This window comes from Nothobranchius furzeri, chromosome 9 (assembly GCF_043380555.1).
Source record: "Nothobranchius furzeri strain GRZ-AD chromosome 9, NfurGRZ-RIMD1, whole genome shotgun sequence".
Lineage (NCBI taxonomy): Eukaryota > Metazoa > Chordata > Actinopteri > Cyprinodontiformes > Nothobranchiidae > Nothobranchius > Nothobranchius furzeri.
In genome coordinates, this window is record NC_091749.1 from 40509865 (window position 1) to 40529330 (window position 19466).

Genomic DNA, 19466 nt, shown 5'->3' on the forward strand with positions numbered 1-19466 from the left:
TTGTTTATTTTTTCATGTGTGATACCAAAGGTCAATGGAAATGCTGACTTGTAGAAAACTGATTTCTGGTGCAAAACGCAAAGAAATGAAAAGTTTGTGGACCACAACTTTGGAATCAATTTTAAATCGAAGGTGTTCTTCATTTCTTCTGATTTTATACGAGTTTATTTTTATTGGTTGTAAAAATGGTAAATGGTCTGTGTTTGTAATAGCACCTTCTTAGGGTTCTACAACCCCCCAAGGTGCTTTACAACAGAACCAGTCATTCACATGCACGTTCACACGCTGGTGATGATGAAGTAAGATGTAGCCACAGCTGCCCTGTGCCGCACTGATGGAAGCGAGGCCTGCCACACACTGGCGCCACCGATCCCCGTGACCACCACCAGCAGGCAAGGCATGTCTTGCCCAAGGACACAACAGCAGCGTTCTCTGGTGGGAGCCAGGACCAAACCTGCAAACTTCAGATTACTGGACAACCCACTCTACCCCCTGAGCTACTGCTGCCCACACCAGTGATTAATCTTCAGTTAAACTTTTTGGGAATGTTTCTTTCTGCTTTCATTTTGACTTTGAGCATCTGGAAGGCAGGTGCCCATAAATAATGAACACAGAAATATCTGCTCCATCATGAACAGTTGAAAAGTCGTGCCGAGAAGCTTAATCTGACTCAAACAGCTGACTGTCAAGTTTAGATCTGATTATTCCTGAAGATCATCCAAAATCCTGTTGCAGGTGAACCAGTGAGTGGTTGTCTCAGCTCTGATGAGAACAGGCTCTGTGTTAATTAACCCTGCAGGCCGCGGTTCCTCCTGGCGACGTGCAGCAGGCAGACATTCCTGCCTGCCCTCAGTGACGGCTGGTCAAAAATAGGGCACCGCGGTAATGATCACAACGGTGACATCATCTATGCCCACAATGTGCTCTCCCCTTGGTGCTCTGCTGAACAAAGAGCAGCAGGCATGCAGGGAGGGAAGCAGATGTCACTTTGTGTTTGGGGAACATTAAGACCAACAAACGTCTCTGAATCCTTGGAGGATCCCTTTTTGGGCTGAAAGTAGCTAAAATGAAATAATTCCTCCGTTCCTGAGACAGTTGCATGTTTTTTTTATGTAAGATGTTTCTGCTCGGTGGGTCACAGGAAAAAACACACAGTTGCCTACAAATAGCTCATGAGCAGATCTAGACGGTGCCCCTCCAACACGAGCTAAAGCGTTAACATATGTTGTGTCTCTGCCCTTGTTGCTGATCAGATGTGTGACCCATATCGTGCACATGCACCAAGTGGCTGCAGACAGCCTAGCTGTGAAAGAGAAATAATTCAAAAAACATATTGACTTTCTATTCATGTAGCTATGAGATCATTAACAGCATGGACAATGCAGCCAAGCTTCATACCACACCGATCTTTGGCCATATTTAGTCTCCGTTTTGCAGTTTTTGAATCACACAACATTTCCTGGTGAGGTTTCTGAAAGCAGCACAACATTAAAAAGTCCTCTGGGACGGCAACTGACAAGGTTTAAAAAAAAACTAGGTTCAGCTGCTTGTTTGTTCATTTAAATTCTCCCTTTTTTAACCTGACCTAAAAAACCTCTCAAAATCTTAGCCTATATTTTACTTCCTGGAGGTTTCTGATCAAGCTTGTTGTTGTGTTCTCAACTCAACTTCTTTAGAGATTTTCAGACGTCTCCACAAACAGACAGAGCATGAGAGCCGGGAGGGGAGAAGGAGAGGAAACCAATTCTCAAGACCTGGCCCAGGCGTGGGAAAAGAGGGGTCTTGTAAGAGGAAAAGCAGAAATGTCTCAGGACATTCCTTTGTGATTACACAGAGCTGGATAAATCCAGACATTCTTCTAGTTATTCTGTGTCTTATGGCTTGAGTTAAAGTGTGTAAACATCCTCGTTGCTTTGTTCCTGCAGATGTCAGAAATTCTTACAGGTTTTTCTTTTTTGGGGAAGGCATTTAAATTTAAATAAACACAGCTCCGAGGAAACCTGAGGGAAAAGGCTAGGATCAATTTGCAATAATTATGCATTTCCTGTGAGCACTGGGAAACTTTGATGCTGCACCACTCCGTCCTTTACAGATGGAGTTAGAGAACAAGAGAGAGGCAGGTAGGCTCCCATCTCATCTCCACTGCAGCAACATCAGAAGAGCCGAGCAAGAGGAGGCCATTGTGCACAAATCTGAAGTTACATGCCAAGGAACTTTGAAGGGTTTGCTGCCTGCAGTGTGGAGAAGCACGTCCTGCTCTTGTCACGGCTACCATGAATGAAAAAGAGCTCGAAGGAATGCTCCATTATCGTCCTATCAGCAGCACTGGGGGAGGAGGGCTTGTAGTCTCCCTTCACTTAGCTGTGTGCAGACTCATGTCTTCAGAATAAGGGGGGCTGCATTGGCCTACAGACCTGCAATTGGGTAGAGCAGCCTCCTCCCCAGCTCACCAGACCTTGCTCTTCTTCATTTGTCTAGGTCATGCGTCCTTTTTGTCTGCAATTAATCTGCAGCTCCTCCCTCCTATATTTATCCCTCTGGCTCTCCGCTTCTCCTTCACCTCTTGTTCCGTTAGCCTTGGCTGGATTCACACTTGATTTGATCACTGCTTTGTTGCATCTACTTGCAACTGATAATGGATCGGTCCGGCACTTTTAACAGCTTCATTTTACAGAGCATGATGAGTGTGCTGTTGACCTTCACATTATTATGCATTTGCTGTCCAACAATACTCCCACTCTGCTCCAAACTGACCTTCCAAGACCCCCTGCACTCTTAACACAAATTCGCTGCCTGTGATTGTACATTAATCATATTTCAGGTGCAGGGGAGCAACATTAAAACTTAGCAATGAATAAGGAATGTATGTGTTCAGACTTTACTCTGATCAGTGCTTCAAACCATGCCCCTAATCCTGCATTCACAGTGATGAAGCATTTTGATGCAATTATTCTAATCAATCTGATTAAACTTGTGGAAATTGGCTTTAATTGCCCCCTGACTAAACAAACATTAAGTTGTGACATGCAAATGACAATGCGGATCAAAGATGTTGAAGGAAAAGAGTGAACTTGAGCGCCCCTTAGTGGTGAGAGCGTTCTGTTGCTTTAATAATGACGTCAGACATGAGCAGTAGAGTGACACATGTGGTGGGTACAGACATGAGTAGCAGAATGTACACAGTAAGACAGAAAAGGCTTAGCATAGTAACGTGTGTGTGTGTGTGTGTGTGTGTGTGTGTGTGTGTGTGTGTGTGTGAGAGAGAGAGAGAGAGAGAGAGAGAGAGAGAGAGAGAGAGAGAAAGAAAGAGTGTCAGATTCTACATTTATCACCATATTCTGTTAAATAAATACAGTTAATTAAATTTTAATTTTAATCTTATTCCACAAAAACTATCATGTTTGCTTCATCAACTACTTACTCATTCTATCTCATTCCACACTTTGCATTTAGGGTGGCTCCCAGTTGGATTTATTTTGCCTCCTCCTCTGCTTATCTCAGATGCCTGGACCAAATAAAATGACAAGAGACTCTAACTGCTAAACCACAATTAAAAAAAGAAAGAAAAAATACAACGAATGCTGAAAATTGCTTTATCTAAGAAAATGTCAGCACTGTGTGAGGGGAGAAGTGCTGAATACTCTTGCAGAATGAACCATTTTTATACTAAAAGTTAAGCAGTTAGAATTTTTTGCAACTCTTTAAAAATGTCATCAACTTGAAAAAGGACAATAAAGCAGAAAAGTGAATCAAATCTGAAATGTGAAATACACATCACTTATTTTGTGCTTTAAAAGGCAAAACCAGTAAGCAGGGCAACCATTTTATTGAAAAGCCATTTAATTTCAAGAAATATTATTTATTTGTGGTCTGGTTTATTGGCTGGTGTTTACAGTGCAGTTTGATGCAATAAACCAAACACCCAGCCTTCAGAGATTGGCACCAACATTACTGACAGCTATCACTGATACAGGCTTTTTCTATTATATTTCATATTTTATTGGAAGCTGATCAGTTTCCTTGCAAGCACTGCAGTCATTTTAAACTTCACCTGCAGGAAATCAGAAAAAGATGTATTTCCTTCTATTGTTTAGAATATGAAAGCAGAAAAGGAGGTATAATACTGACTAAAAATGAAAGGTAAATGCAATGATCTCTGGAGGGATTACATTGTTTATAAATCTGTCATTTCTTTTTTTTTTTACATGATTTGTGCCACATGTTTAGAAAATCAGTTTTCTGTTATGATTGTTATTGTTTCTAACTTGTTTTTCCTTCACAACATTTATTATTTGTAAAAAAAATCTTTTGCTTCAATCTACTGAGCTGCGAGACAATTCAGGTCTATAAACGCTCATCGCTCAGCTGCTTGTCTTCATCCTAAAGTGTTAGACTTCAAAATTAAAAATACTTCCTTCATTCCCCTGAAACTTAGTGCTGCTGTATAAATTGTAGAGACAAAAAAACTAAACAAAAAAAAACAGCTGAAATATGTAAAAGACAGAGAGGAAAAACAGACGACTAGGGTTGAAATCTCTAGAGATCACTGAGCTGCTGTTAGGAGCTTGGCAACACTTCAGCTGATAATGTCACGTGAGTTGGTGGGTAGCAGATAAACTCTCATGGTGGACAACATAGATGAAACTTACTAACAGTTTCATACCCGGGGTGTTGCATGCGACCATCCTTTAGAAAATGTGTTCATCCTAACAGATTACACCATCTGCTGCCAGCGTTCCTGCAGCCTGTCTGACAGCCATGGTCCCACAGCCTTCGGCACAACAGTTCCCAACCCTGTTCCTCCAGGGACCGTATCCAGCACGTTTTAGTTGTTTTCCCACTCCAACGCAGCTGACTCAGTGGTTGACTCTCCTTTTCAGCAGCTCATCAAGCTCTCCAGGAGCCTGTTAATCACCTGCTGGCTAAAATCAGGTGTGATGAGACCACACTTCCTTTTGTAAGTAATTTAGAATTAATTTTTTTTTCATGAGCAGAAAAAATATTCTGGTCTGTAGGGATTACTTACAGCAATATGAAGGTAATAAATCTTCACCTCAGTGCCACAAGGGAGCGTTGTTTGACTTCATCTGAGAATCAGCAAAAGGCAAAAACATTATTGGTAAATAATGGTTATATTTTTGTGTCTTTATTATAAACTGCTCAAAAAACAAAAGGGAAGACAAAAATAAGACACCATAGATCTGAATGAATGAGTTATTAAATTATTTGTTCTTTACATGGTTTAATATGCTGACAACAAAATCTGAAAAATTATCAATGGAAATCAAATTTATTAACCCATGGTGGTCTGGATTTGGGGTCACACTCAGTATTAAAGCAGAAAAAACACACTACAGGCCGATCCAACTTTGATTTAAAGTTCTTTAAACAAGTCAAAGTGAGGCTCAGTAGAGTGTGTAGCCTCCACGTGCCTGTAAGACCTCTCTACAACGCCTGGGCATGCTCCTGATGAGGTGGCGGATGGTCTCCTGAGGTATCTCCTTCCAGACCTGGACTAAAGCATTTGCCAAATCCAGGACAGTCTGGTACAACGTGTTGCTGGTGGATAGAGAGAGACATGAGCTCAATTGGATTCTGAGGAACGGGCGAGCCAGTCTATCACATCAATGCCTTCGTCTAACTCTGACTTTGCTGAGCTTTTATATGATTTTATTATATCCTTACTTGTTGGTTTTAATCTTCTGTGTTGACTATCAGTTTTTATTTGTTACTGTGCAGCAATTTGGTGGCATGCCTCATACCTGTAAGGTGCTATAATAAAGGATGATGATGATGATGATGATGACTTCAGGAATTGCTGACACACTCCAGCCACATGAGGTCTAGCAATGCCTTGCATTAGGAGGAGCCCAGGACCAACCACACCAACATATGGTTTCGCAAGGGGTCTGAGGATCTCAGTCGGATTTCCTCTGGGGAGCACATGGAGGGCTGTGCAGCCCCCACAGAATAGCCACTCCACACCATTACTGACCCACTGCCAAACCGATCATGCTGGAGGACATCTTGCACGGTTTTGGGCTGCAAGCACAACCCCCACCTGTGGACATCGGGCCCTCACAACACCCTCATGGAGTCTGTTTCTGACCATTTGAGCAGACACTTGCACATTTGTGGTCAACTGGAGGTCATTTTGCAGTGGTCTGGAAGTGCTCCTCCTGTTCCTCCTTGCACAGTGGAGGAGGTAGCAGTCCTGCTGCTGGCTGTTGCCCGTCTACGGCCTCCTCCTCATCTCCTGATGGTCTGGCTTGTCTCCTGGTGGCTCCTCCATGCTCTGGACACTACGCTGACAGACACCGCAGACCTTCTCTCCACAGCTTGTGCCATGTGCACTGCTTAAGCCACTGTGGGTTGTAGACTCCATCTCAGGCTGCCACCAGAGTGAAAGCACCCCCAGCATTCAAAAGTGATCAACACTACCCAGAAAGCACAGGAACTGAGAAGTGGTCTGTGGTCACCACCTGCAGAACCACTCCTTTATTGGGAATATCTTGCTAATTGCCTAAAATTTCCATCTGTTGTCTGTTCTACTTGCTGAACAGCACGTTGAACTGATTGTCAGTTAGTGTTGCTTCCAGAGGGGACAGGCTCATTTCATAGAAGTGTGATTGACTTACTTACATTGTGACCCATTCATTTTGAGCAATGTACTTTTTTACATCTAGGATGAACAACGTGCACAAACTAACCACCTGAAAGCATTTACAGCATTTGAAACCACGCCCGCCGGGTCAATGCTAATCAGTTAACCTTCTGCGTCAACAACGGTAGCTAACACACGCCATCGTCCGTGTCGAGTTGAAACAAGGAAGAACGAGAAAACAGGTTGGGAAATTATAACGTACGGTGTTGTGTAAATACTTTTTATTTTGTTACACTTGGGACCGAAAAACATCCAAACGAGCACGGTTAGCCTTGCGCTACTAAAGAGTGTGAAATGACGGGGATTAGAACCCGGAAGCTAATGAGCTAGCTAGAAGCTAACCGAGCTGTCATTTCCTAGTGTTTTTTGTCGGAGTGTTGCTAAACAGCGGGTGAATTTATTTAACACAATGGCACGTCTAACCAGACTGCTGTTTAATGACAACAGACGTGATAATGCCGAAAACGGAAAGGGACAGAAAGTGCATTCCTGGGTTGAAGCTAACTCTGCTATGCGATGGAATTTAATAATATACAGGAACGCGAGTTCCCAAATAGATGCTATGCTAAGCAGCAGTTTGCACAATCTGGTGTAATGCATTACTTTCTTGCTAAAAGGATCGGTTATAAATAACTATAGTAGATGTTGAACAAGTATATTTTAGTTATTACGGTGAAAAAATACTGGTTGTAAACACAGGGCGTTACCACATTTAGCATAAACATTTATTCAGCTAATACAGAGGTGATCTGGTTATAAATCCAGTTGTAATTAGCAGATTAACATTTTTAAATAAAGTGGGTGTATGAATACAATAATAACGTATTAGGAAATTACGCTTAAATATTCGTGTTTACTGAGTTTTCATTGTTGTGCTGTCTTAACTTCTTTACATTATCCTACATGATATGTAGTGTTTCATGATTTCATGTTTTCAGTCTGCATCGGGTTTTATTCACAGCATGTTTTCAACCTGACAAAACTGCTGCCCAGCTGATTTATTTTTGACTACAGGACCTGTGGCTAATTTCCACAGATCCATGTCACTACCAGGGAGAAACCTAAACTGTTCCAGCTCAAGTCAGAAGTTTCAAGTCTCCGTTCAGGTCAACTAGTCCTGCCAATTAATCTGTTGACTTAAAAAATCTGAGAAGGATACAGGTGACTTGCCTGCATTTCAGTGCTGCTGAATAATAAATGACCTGTGTATCGGGGTGGTGTTAGAGAGAATCTTGCTTGCATAGATGCTTATCTAATGTCTTGGTAGTGTCAGGTTCATGTGAAAGAGTTCATGTTCCAAAGATAGACGCTGTGACTTCGGTACAAAGTCCAGGAAGCAGTGTGGTGGCTGGTTTTAGTGTTTACAGACACACGGTCACGTGTGCTGCACCAGCAAATCTGCAGACTTCCACCTCGAGTCTTGTTCCCGAACAGATTGAAACGTGATGGGCTTTTGAGAAATCTGTGGACTAAATTGGATTTCTGAGTCCCATCTGTTCACATACATCTGAGTTTTAGTGTTTCCTGTTTTGAAAACATTGTTTAATTTCTTATCTTGTCTTTACAAGGTTCAAGACAATCGGTGATGGACTCCAGGTCTCGGAGACTTCCTTTTTGTTTTTCCGGCTCCAGGTCCTCCTACACATCCAGCTCATCTGCTGCCGCCTCCTCACTGGGCTCCAGTAGGCTGTATACTAGAGAACCAGTGCTGAATAATGACCGCTTCCCAAGGACTTCAACACCTTACACATCAGACAAGGATAAACAGGCAAGTTTATTATTCAACAGTGTGGAAGCTTGAAATCAAAGGTATTGTTTCTGTTGTAAACACTGATAACACCCCATAAGAATTTACCCTCGGAGTATGATTTACCAGGATCACTTTCAGATAATCAGATTTTTACTTGAAGTTTCTTTTTGCTTGTTTGTGTTCTTTTGCCTTTGTTCTTTAGTAGCACCACTGCTGTGACCCTCTTCCTCTTTTGTGTCCTTTGCTCTTCTGCGCTATTCTATGAAATTAGTATTCAAATAACTTTTTCCTTACACGTTCCCTCTGGAGCGTGGTACAGTAGCCGACTGCGTAAATGAGTGGTGCAGTAGCCGGCTCTTTGGAGGTCTTTTTATAGGACAGCCTAGATTCCTTGTGTGTATTTCAGTCCTGCCGCTCAACAAGGTCCGTTCAGAAGGCTGTGTTGCTTTTTGCCTCTGACTACACTTACCTGCTTATGTTAATGTAGTTTTAAACGTTTAGATGTTGGACTTGATTCGGAAAAGGGTAGAATGCCTTCTCCGGGTCAGGGATGAGGTCTGGCCCCAAGTGGAGGAGTTTAAGTATCTCGGGGTCTCATTCAGGAGTGAGGGAAAACTGGAGCGTGAGATCGGTAGGCAGATTGGTGCTGCATCTGCAGTGATGCGGGTGTTGTACCGGTCTGTCGTGGTGAAGAGAGCTGAGTCAGAAGGCGAAGCTCTCGATTTACCGGTCGTTCTATGTTCCTACCCTCACCTATGGTCATGAGCTTTGGGTAGTGACCGAAAGAACGAGATCGCGGATACAAGCGGCCGAAATGAGTTTTCTCCGAAGAGTGGCTGGACTCTCCCTTAGAGATAGGGTGAGAAGCTCGGTCATTCGGGAGGGGCTCGGAGTAGACCCGCTGCTCCTCCACATCGAGAGGAGCCAGTTGAGGTAGCTCGGGCATCTGGTCAGGATGCCTCCTGGATAGGGCTGTAGCGAAGCCTCGACGAAGTCGATGGCTCGATTCTAAAAATTTGTCGACGTCAGATCCGGAAGTCGACGCACCGCGCCCACTTGTTGCATCCCCAGGAGTTTGTAAATAGAGGAGGAATCTGCCTGTTTTTCCTCTAGTTCGCCCTCTTCTCCGCCTTCACTAACATCTCCGCCAAATACCGAAGACCCGGAACAACGTCCGTCCACTACTAGATTATTTTCCTGTTTTGCCCCTTCGTCTCCCGGCAACGGACAACAACTTCCGGGGTCAGATGCGCTGCTTCGTGTCTATCGCAGATGTAGAAAATCACTGGGAGCGCTTCTCCCTTAATAAAGGAGCTTCTTTCAGACATGAGGAGAGCTGTTTTGGTGGTAGCAGTCTCTCCTCCGTGCTGGTCTGTTTGCTGCTGGGTGTTTTTGGTTCATTTAAACTTGGTAACTTGAACTCAACGTTGGTAAAGCTACTATTAGCATCTTCGCTAACAGCTTCTTGCGTTGGGATAAGCTGTTACGTTTTGGTTTAGAGTTAATCTTTTTTGTGGTGTAGATCTCCCTTTTATTACATTTAGAGTGTTGTGGGTTTTCAGTTTAGTGTAAAATACCACCTGAGTTTGGTTTAACCCGTAAGACCACTCGCCTCACGCACATAAGTGACCAAAACAAAGCAGCATGGAGACACTCCATCTTCTACCACCTCTCAGGCAGCAGCCTGCACTCCCAAGTTCTACATGTCACCAGAACATAACCAACCGCAACACAATAAAAGCAGTGTTATACAAAATGGAAGGCCTGTAGTGTTTATTCTCTTACAGTAAGAATTTATCAATTTTTTTTTAGGAATTTATTTGAGATTTTCTGGTTTTTGTTAATTGTGCAATAGAAAAATAATCATTAGATTAATTTTCTAAATAGTCATTAGAATAGTCGACTATTCGATAAAATAATCGTCAGAATAATCGTTTTAAAAATAATCGTTTACCCCCAGCCCTACTCCTGGATGCCTCCCTGGTGAGGTTTTCCGGGCACGTCCAACTGGGAGGAGACCTAAAGGTAGACCCAGGACACGGTGGAGGGACTATGTCTCTCACCTGGCCAGGGAACGCCTTGGGATTCCCCCGGAGGAGCTGGCCCAAGTGGCTGGGGAGAGGGAAGTCTGGGCCTCTCGCCTTAGGCTACTGCCCCCACGACCCGACTCCAGATAAGCGGATGAAAATGGATGGATGAATGGATGTTGTACTTTTTCTGAGTATTGCTCAGGTGTGTGACGCATACATAATATTAGTGTTGGAGTTAGGCTTTGTGATGCAAACATGAGGAACCCTATCCAGGAGAAAATGCCCTACCTGAAATACTAACATTGTCTTCTGCCTTCCTGTTTTAATAGAGTTCTCGTTTCCTGAGTTCAAGAGATTACAGCAGTTCTGACACCCGCTCGCCCAGCTGGAAGCTGCCGTCGCTGACGTCCTCCAGCAGGTCCTTCGATCGGCCGTGGACTGACTCTTCTCTCAGCAGCAGGAGCAAACTGGTACTGCTGCTGCTTTTTAGTTTGAAAAGAGTACTAAACTGTTTGAGGTTAAAGAAAACGCTACTTGGTGAAGTAAGAGGGTGGTTGCTTTTTATCTGCTCCCCCCCAGACTGATTCTGAGGGGAGGTTGGGAATCGGCTCTGGTTTATTGGAAGCCAGTGAAGATGCTGATTCTAAAAGGGCCAAACTTTCATACAGCAACAGGGGACTGTACTCGAGAACAGCCGGCACCTCTGTTACAGGATCCAGCTACTCCTCCAGTGGGCTCAGCAGTGGCAGGGGTGTGTACGGTCTCATGTTACAATCTTAACTCGTGTGTTCTCTATTTTAAGATAAATATTTCATGTTAAAGTGTTTCAGGGTGGTTTGTTTTTACTGACCTGACAGTAAACCTGCTAATAGTTTTGTCATTAGTTGCAGGTGAAAAACAAAGTGATACCCTTGATTCATCATGGAGCTCCTATCGTTTACTCTCTCGACCATCATCTACCTCCTCGACGTCACTGCTGTCCAGCAGGGAGCAAGACTCTAAGAAGGAGCCCGGTCGTTCAAGTTTAGGAGAAAGACGAGTCGGGACTCAAGGAATTACTTCCTCACGGTGTAGGCATATTTATGTAAACACCTGCACGGAGCACACGTCCTGCAGGTATGTTAATGATCTCAGGTCAGTTTATGTATATTTCTCCTCCATCCTCTCATTTCAGACCAGACAGACAGGGTGTTGTCCTCATACGCACAAGGAGCTCGTCCTAAAGAAACTACCTACTCTCCCTCCTCTTTCTCCCCCACCACAAGAGAAAGTTCCCTGAATCGACACATTTTGTCCTCCACCTGCCAGCGGACGTCTCCTCAGCCTCGAGACGTCGGCAGTAGAAACACGAGTCGTTTAGGAAATGGTTCATCATCCAACCACACATCTCAGGAACAAACACGAAACACTAGATCTTCTGTTGTCTTCTCTCCCTATTCCTCCCACACCTCCTGGTACCCCACTCCCTCTGCCACAGCCAAGCCAGAGGCCACGCCCTCACGCCCAGCAGCTGAAGCTGTGGAGACAGACGGCCGTAGCTCTACTCGTCGCCTTTTGTCCCGTCTCTTTTCTCGGAGGTCTAGCCAGGATTCTTCCAGCTGCTCTTCCAGCATTCGCTCCCTTGAAGATGACAGTCCGTCCACTTGTGGGGAGTCGGTGGACAGTGACGAAGGAGCCAGGATGTCCAGTGTGGACACTGATGGTGGGGGTGTGGAGAAGACCTCGGAGGGCCTCAGGAGTCATAGAGTGGACCTCTCCCCTATCCAGGAAGACAATAAAGAGAGCTTTCATAGCGGACTGGCTCGACGCAGAATGGCCTCCTGGAGGGAGCCTTCGGTCAGCAGCAGTGGGGGAGGACAGAGCTCTTCCTGGCTGTCCTCTTCCCTCCGAGGCCGCTGTCCTCCCCTCCTCTCTCGCCTCAGACGTTACGCTAGAGAAGAGGGCATGCAGTCAGCTTCAGACTTGGATGAAGGCTACAGCCACCCACACCGCTTAATGAGAAGGTTACCTTACCAAAATGATCTGGATGATGAGGAGGAGGAGGAGGAGGAGGAGGAAGTCCCACACCGCTTACTCAGGAGGTTACCTTACCAAAACGATCTGGAAGATGATGAGGAGGAGGATGATGAAGAGGATGATGAGGAAGAGGAAGGAGCAGTTGGGGATTCTCTTGATCCCGTTTGTGTTTGCACAAGTGGGGATGAGACATTGCCTGAACTTGAAGATGCCTCTGTTAGATTTTTGCCCCGACGCAGAATTGGAATATTAGAGAATTTATCCGTTTCTGGGAGCCCGTTGAGAAATCTCGAGAGACCACCAGAAGGCCAGAAGGAGAAGACCATTTCCACTGGAGATCAAGAGAAGCTGCGCAAGATTAAAGAGAAGTAATCTAAATTCATTTAAATTGCCTTTTTTGTATTTTGTAAACCTGTTTTTATAGTTGTTTGTGCATGACACAGGAAAAAATAATAAAATGCGCACGGCATTACCAGGAAACTGAATTATTCCTGTCTTCTGTCCCAGACTGCTGCTGGAGTCTGATGAGGAGGAAGGTGACCTGTGCCGAATCTGCCAGATGCGAGAGGAGTCTCCGTCCAACCCCCTGATTCAGCCGTGCCGCTGCACAGGCAGCCTGCAGTACGTCCATCAGGAGTGCATCAAGAGGTGGCTCCGCTCCAAGATTGGCTCAGGTGTGGAAATTGTCTTGATTATGATGATGATGATGATGTTTTTCACTTTAAATTTTTAAACACACTTCCTCTCTTCCCTTAGGCACAAACCTTGAAGCCATCACAACATGTGAACTCTGTAAGGAGACGCTGCACTTGAACATTGACAACTTTGACATTCATGAGTTGTACCGGGCACACGTGCAGGTGAGTAACTCCAGCTTCCATGAAGGAAAAGTAAACTCGTTTAAGATTTCAACTGTTTAATCATAACAATAATTTATATTAACAAAAATGCACACGAGGAAAAACATTTTTTAAAAGGTTAGAATTATTCCTTTGGGAAAATGCAGGACTTTTTACTGAGACGTGTTTTTCTCTGCAGTCAGAATATGATGAGTTCATCAGCAGCGGGCTCTACCTGGTGGTGCTGCTGCACTTCTGTGAGCAGAGGTTCTCAGACGTCCTCCGAGCGGTCGATGCAGCTGGGGTGAGGGAGCACACACATCTACCCATGGTGCAAACTTAATTAATTTCTTCCTTCTTTGTTGCATTTCTATAGATAAATCAACAGTGTGCAGCACACAGGCTGGATGTTGTAATCTAATCCTTGTACTAACTTAGATTTATCATTTTTAACTTGTGATTTTTGGAAAAAAGACAAATGTTTGTTTTCTCACCAGTTGTTCAACCTGGTGAGAATTCTTCATGAACACATGGACAATCTTGAAAGTATGTTTTTCTTCTGCTGAAAGTTGTTTTTATTTGCTTTTAACTTGCATAACACCAAAAAAATCACTTATTTTATGCGTCTTGATAATTTGACTCCATGTCTCTGGATTGCAGCTTCTCACGGTGAGGGACAAGACGGCAGACCATCTGTTGACTTCTCTGACCTGGACGATGACCTTGAAGAGTACTAATGTGAGGGGGCGTGGCTTGTGTGTCAGGTGGTAGCTCAGCTAGTTTTGACACAGGACTCGTCTCATCTTCATTGCAAATATGCAAATCTGGAATTACCTAATGCATACAATATTTTAAGACCACTTTCTGTCCGTTTTCTCTTCTAGTGCACTTTATTTGACAGATTAAATCAAAATGCAAGTGTTTTCTAATGGTTATACCACAAGTGCTTTAATGGTTACACGAGGACAACATCGACAAGAGATTTCTCAGTTGTGGTTAAAAAGCGAACTTGAACAGAATTAAAAATTTGGGTGTTCCACTTAGGAAATTTTTCAAGTTTAGGGCCTGTCCACATAAATGTCTTTGTCATGTTCAGCTTTATGTGTTTTAAAATTTAGTTTCATGCTTTTAAGTTTGGGAATAAAGACTGATTTAAATCAGACTTGTTTTTGTTTATTTTAAATAGGAACTGGTTTTCTTTACGCTTATCAATGTCCACTAGTCGGCCATAATGCTACAACACTGTGCAAAAATCTTAATCACCCCTAATTGCTTCATACTTTGATTCCAAGGTGCCAAACACATCAAAGTAGTCTGGAGCTAAAATGCAGCAGGGTTATTGAAGTTCTTTTCTTTGAACCTTAAATGGCTTTTATACAAACTTCCTGTCTTTGTACTTTAGCATAGTTGTGTATTGTGCTGTGTGTTTAAAACACGAGTGCAAGAACTAATGGGCTAACGGGAGCTCTGTACTGGGATCAGATATATGCCCTATGCAGCACTGGAGCTGAAAGAGCTTCTGGAATCACTTGGGGCTTTTCAGAGTTACATTTTTGTTTTGAGGGTGTCGCCTTATATAGATTTGTAAACAACTTGTGATTTTGAGTCGTCCCACAGATCTAATTTACAGGTCCTTCTCAAAAATGAGCATATTGTGATAAAGTTCATTATTGTCTGTAATGCTGATGCACTGATAAACATTAGACTTTCATAAATATGTAGAGAATTAAACTACACTCTAGAATCAACACTGTTTGCTATCAGTTAGAGTGAAAAATGACCAAGCATATTAATCTATGACGCTTATACATAAATATACCAGATACTTATTTATGATCCAAGTTCATACACCAACCTGTTTGGTCTAATTTTAATCCAAAGATTAATGTTTAATTTAAATAGTTAAATTTATAGCAAAAGTTATTTTGAATCAGAAGCTAGGATCTTTGCTTTACAATAACCAGAAATACACCTTTTCTGTGTTTCGTTTCAATAATGAGGCAAGTTTAAAAACGAATCAGATTTATTTATAAAGCGCTTTTCAAACAAAGTGCTACTCAAAGTGCTTTTCAAAATGACCCCAGATTCCCATAACAGGTTAAAAACATTACCAGACATATGCAAGAGCACACACACACACACGTAAAAATTATATTTGGCTGAGTCCAGATGAGCCCAGTAAGGTAAGGCAAGGAAACGCCATCAGAGGAGCCATCTGCCCCGGCAGCATCAGGTCTTCCACACTAAGTCAGGGTGCTCAGTGGAGGGGGAGCATAGACCCCCACCTATAGAGCACCCAGGAAGCTACAGTCGACCACCGCTCCCGGGGCAGAGGGCCCCTACAGAGGAAACACTGGATTAAAATGAGTAAAAATATAATAAAAAAGCTAATATAAATGACAAAAGTTAGAAAATAAGTAATAAATAAAATCATATAGACAGTAAAATAATATTAAATAAACTGTGCTAAAATATAATCATATAAAACATGCAAAGCAAGTAATAAAATATAATCATGTAAAATGAGGAATAAAACTATAGTAAATAATTAAATAAAAGCTAACCTAAGAAGATGGGTCTTGAGCCTGGACTTAAAAACATGAGCGAACGTTCTCTGCGGCCCTGAGGTCCTCTGGCAGCTCGTTCCAGAGGCGAGGGCCATAACACTGGAAGGACGCCTCACTGTGAGTGTGTCCTGACTTTAGGGATGACCAAAGAAGAAATTTATTACTAACAATTTTAAACAAAGATTTGAAATGGCAAGTCATGGATGACAATTTAATGACAATTTTAACAGCTTTGATAATGAACTTGTTTTAAAAGCAAACCTGTGGCTGGATGGAAGCTAAATTGAAAAATACGAGTTTGGATGCATGAATGGAATTATTAGGTTTCTTTCAGGGAGAGAAGAAGCGTTCTGGATGAAAATGATGTTCTGCGGCTAACTGAGTTATTTAGAGAAAACAGCATCAAACGTCATCTGTCGATTAGTGTCTACCTCACCCAGTTTCTGGAGACCCCCTTTCGGATCCGAGATGTCAGGTGGAGATGATTTCCTCCGGGCACGAGGATGGTAGAAGGACCTCTATGCGACCAAATCAGTCCTGGGTTCTCTCCGTGGGTCACACGACTGATGAACTATTGGCATCTCAAAGTCTGTAACTCTGAAGGAGTTTTTTGTCTTAACTCAGAAATCAATGACTCTGGGTAGAGTCTTCGTTAGCTGGTTACAGTTGCGTTTGTTCTTAGCTATCCTTGTCGGCGGGACTGGAACAGCAGGTGGCCGTTCCCTTCCTCCGTGGTTTTGGTTCAAGAACTGACTTGAAGCTGGTGATGGTTACAGTTTTACCAAGCTCTCAGGACACTCCCACTCTCTCAGGAAGAAAGCTTTGATCATGTGTCAAAAACATGTTGCAGTTATCGTTTATCTGGACTCTGTGTTAGCTGGATAAGGTGAACTGACCTTTGCTGAGCAAATCTTTTACTGTCATCATAATTATTATAATTAATCATTATTATACCCAAAGCATAATAATCCATTTCATGCAATTAAAATACCATTATATTGAACCAAGTGATCGTTTATGAGATTATATTAAACAGTAGTAAAATCAATGAGTTTTATTAATTATTATTATCAAATTATTATCATCGTGACTTGAAGTGTCCTCCTCCTGGGATGGAACAGCAGCAGATATGGTTACGATCTTGAGCAGACATCGCGGCTCCTTGGGTTAATCTGTGGATTTAAAAGTACTGTTTGACCCAGATTGACCCAGCTGGGTAGATGTGCCCTTTGCCACAAATTAGAGGACCTTCGGTGACGCTACAAATATTAGATTCATTACACACAACTGAAGTAGTTCAAGCCTTTTATTGTTTCTAATATTGATGATTTTGGCATACAGCTCATGAAAACCCAAAATTCATATCTCAAAAAATTAGCTTATCATGAAAAGGTTCTCTATACGAGCTATTAACCTAATCATCTGAATCAACTAATTAACTCTAAACACCTGCAAAAGATTCCTGAGGCTTTTAAAAACTCCCAGCCTGGTTCATTACTCAAAACCGCAATCATGGGTAAGACTACCGACCTGACTGCTGTCCAGAAGGCCATCATTGACACCCTCAAGCAAGAGGGTAAGACACAGAAAGAAATTTCTGAACAAATAGGCTGTTCCCAGATGCTGCATCAAGGCACCTCAGTGGGAAAGAAAAAGTGTGGCAAAAAACTGAAGTCCAGTGTCAAGTACCCACAGTCAGTGATGGTCTGCGGTGCCATGTCAGCTGCTGGTGTTGGTCCACCGTGTTTTATCAAGGGCAGGGTAAATGCAGCTAGCTATCAGATTTTGGAGCACTTCATGCTTCCATCTGCTGAAAAGCTTTATGGAGATGAAGATTTCATTATTCAGCATGACCTGGCCCCTGCTCACAGTGCCAAAACCACTGGTAAATGGTTTACTGACCATGGTATCATTGTGCTCAATTGGCCTGCCAACTCTCCTGACCTGAACCCCATAGATAATCTGTGGGATATTGTGAAGAGAAAGTTGAGACGCAAGACCCAACACTCTGGATGAGCTTAAGGCCACTATTGAAGCATCCTGGGCTTCCATAACACCTCAGCAGTGCCACAGGCTGATTGCCACCATGCAACGTTGAAGTAGTCATTCCTGCAAAAGGATTCCCGACCAAGTATTGAGTGCATAACTGAACATAATTATTTGAAGGTTGACTTTGTTTGTATTAAAACACTTTTCTTTTAGTGGTCGGATGAAAAATGCTAATTTTTTGAGATAGGAATTTTGGGCTTTCATGAGCTGTATGCCAAAATCATCAATATTAGAAACAATAAAAGGCTTGAACTACTTCAGTTGTGTGTAATGAATCTAATATGAAAGTTTAATGTTCATTAGTACATTACAGACAATAATGAACTTTATCACAATATGCTAACTTTTTGAGAAGGACCTGTAAACATTTAAAGGTCCTTTAATAAAATATATGTAGTTGAAACATTGGTTCATTCTGGGGTTTAGGAGCAAACCTTAAACCCATAGAGTCGTTGGTCAGAGCTGAACTACCAAACTAAAACATTGCCCAACCCATAAGGTGGCTCGAGGTCTGCTTGCATCTCACACCAAGCCCTCTGTCAGGAATCTTTTTGTGACCTTTGACCCAGCTCTCACCCTGGATTCTCATTACAGTTCACTTTTCCTTCTTCTATCTCAGGAACATTGCTGACTCCCATTCTGTCCCGCTCTGAACTTGAGACAGTTATCCACACCTTCCTCTCCTCTTGCTTAAGACTACTGTAACTCTCTTTTCACGTGTCTGAGCAGAACCTCCCTGAACCGTCTACAGGTGGTTCAGAATGCCTGAGCTCTGCTTACATGGACAAGCACCATCCCTTCCCCCCTTTTTGTTAAGTGCCTTATGGTTTTTAACTTGAGAGGCACTTTATAAAAGACAATTTTCTTCCTCTCATTGATAAAAAATGCAACTTTTTTTAAAGTCATGAACACAGAAGTGAATGATATACAACCCGCACCTGTATAGCGCCTTTCAGAGTCAGAGGACTCCAAAGTGCTTTACACTACAATGTATCATTCATCCATTCACACACACTGAAGGTAAGGAGCTATGTCCCTCTGACCACCACCAGCAGGCAAGGTGGGTTGGGTGGCTTGCCCAGGGGCACAACAGCAGCATTCTCTGGTGGGTGATGGGATTGAACCCACAACCTTCTGATTACTGGACAACCTGCTCTACTGCTGCCCCTTTAAGGAGCACACTGATCAGTTCTAGACAATACTAGAAATCAACTATACTGAATGATTTTACTGCTATAAAATGAAATCTAAAACAAAGTTGTTGGATGTTAATTTGTTACGCTAACATTTTTTATTTTATTTGAAACCTTTCCTTTAAAATTAACCTAAAGAAACTTATTCAAATTTAGCAAACATAATCAAATAAACTGCAAAAGCTGGCTTGAACTGTCAAATTAGAAGTTAAAAAACACAACAAACTTGAACAAGGCACCTTCAAAGGTGGACACATTTATTTGAACGTTTGCTGTACCTTATTCAAGCTGATGAGCATAAGAAGGAAAAGGAAAATGTTTAAAAACATGCTTGGCAACGTGACACGAAAGAGTAAAC

At 42.7% G+C, this 19466-nt stretch overlaps 1 protein-coding gene across 6 annotated transcripts; it reads left to right on the top strand.

Moving 5' to 3' along the window:
• The first annotated feature begins 6738 nt into the window (after window positions 1-6738).
• marchf7 (membrane-associated ring finger (C3HC4) 7) lies at window positions 6739-14461 on the top strand. 6 transcript variants are annotated; one of them, XM_015953445.3, is made up of 11 exons: window positions 6739-6846; window positions 8233-8432; window positions 10774-10914; window positions 11024-11195; window positions 11317-11514; window positions 11619-12828; window positions 12968-13134; window positions 13217-13320; window positions 13499-13630; window positions 13797-13845; window positions 13960-14461. In XM_015953445.3, the coding sequence occupies exons 2-11, from the start codon at window positions 8250-8252 to the stop codon at window positions 14034-14036; spliced, it is 2433 nt and encodes an 810-aa protein (XP_015808931.3). In that variant the 5' UTR covers window positions 6739-6846; window positions 8233-8249; the 3' UTR covers window positions 14037-14461. The 6 variants fall into 6 exon arrangements, with proteins under 6 accessions (XP_015808931.3, XP_015808935.3, XP_015808933.3 ...); XM_015953449.3 differs by having other exon boundaries at window positions 13499-13603; XM_015953447.3 differs by having other exon boundaries at window positions 11329-11514.
• Window positions 14462-19466: the final 5005 nt, after the last annotated feature.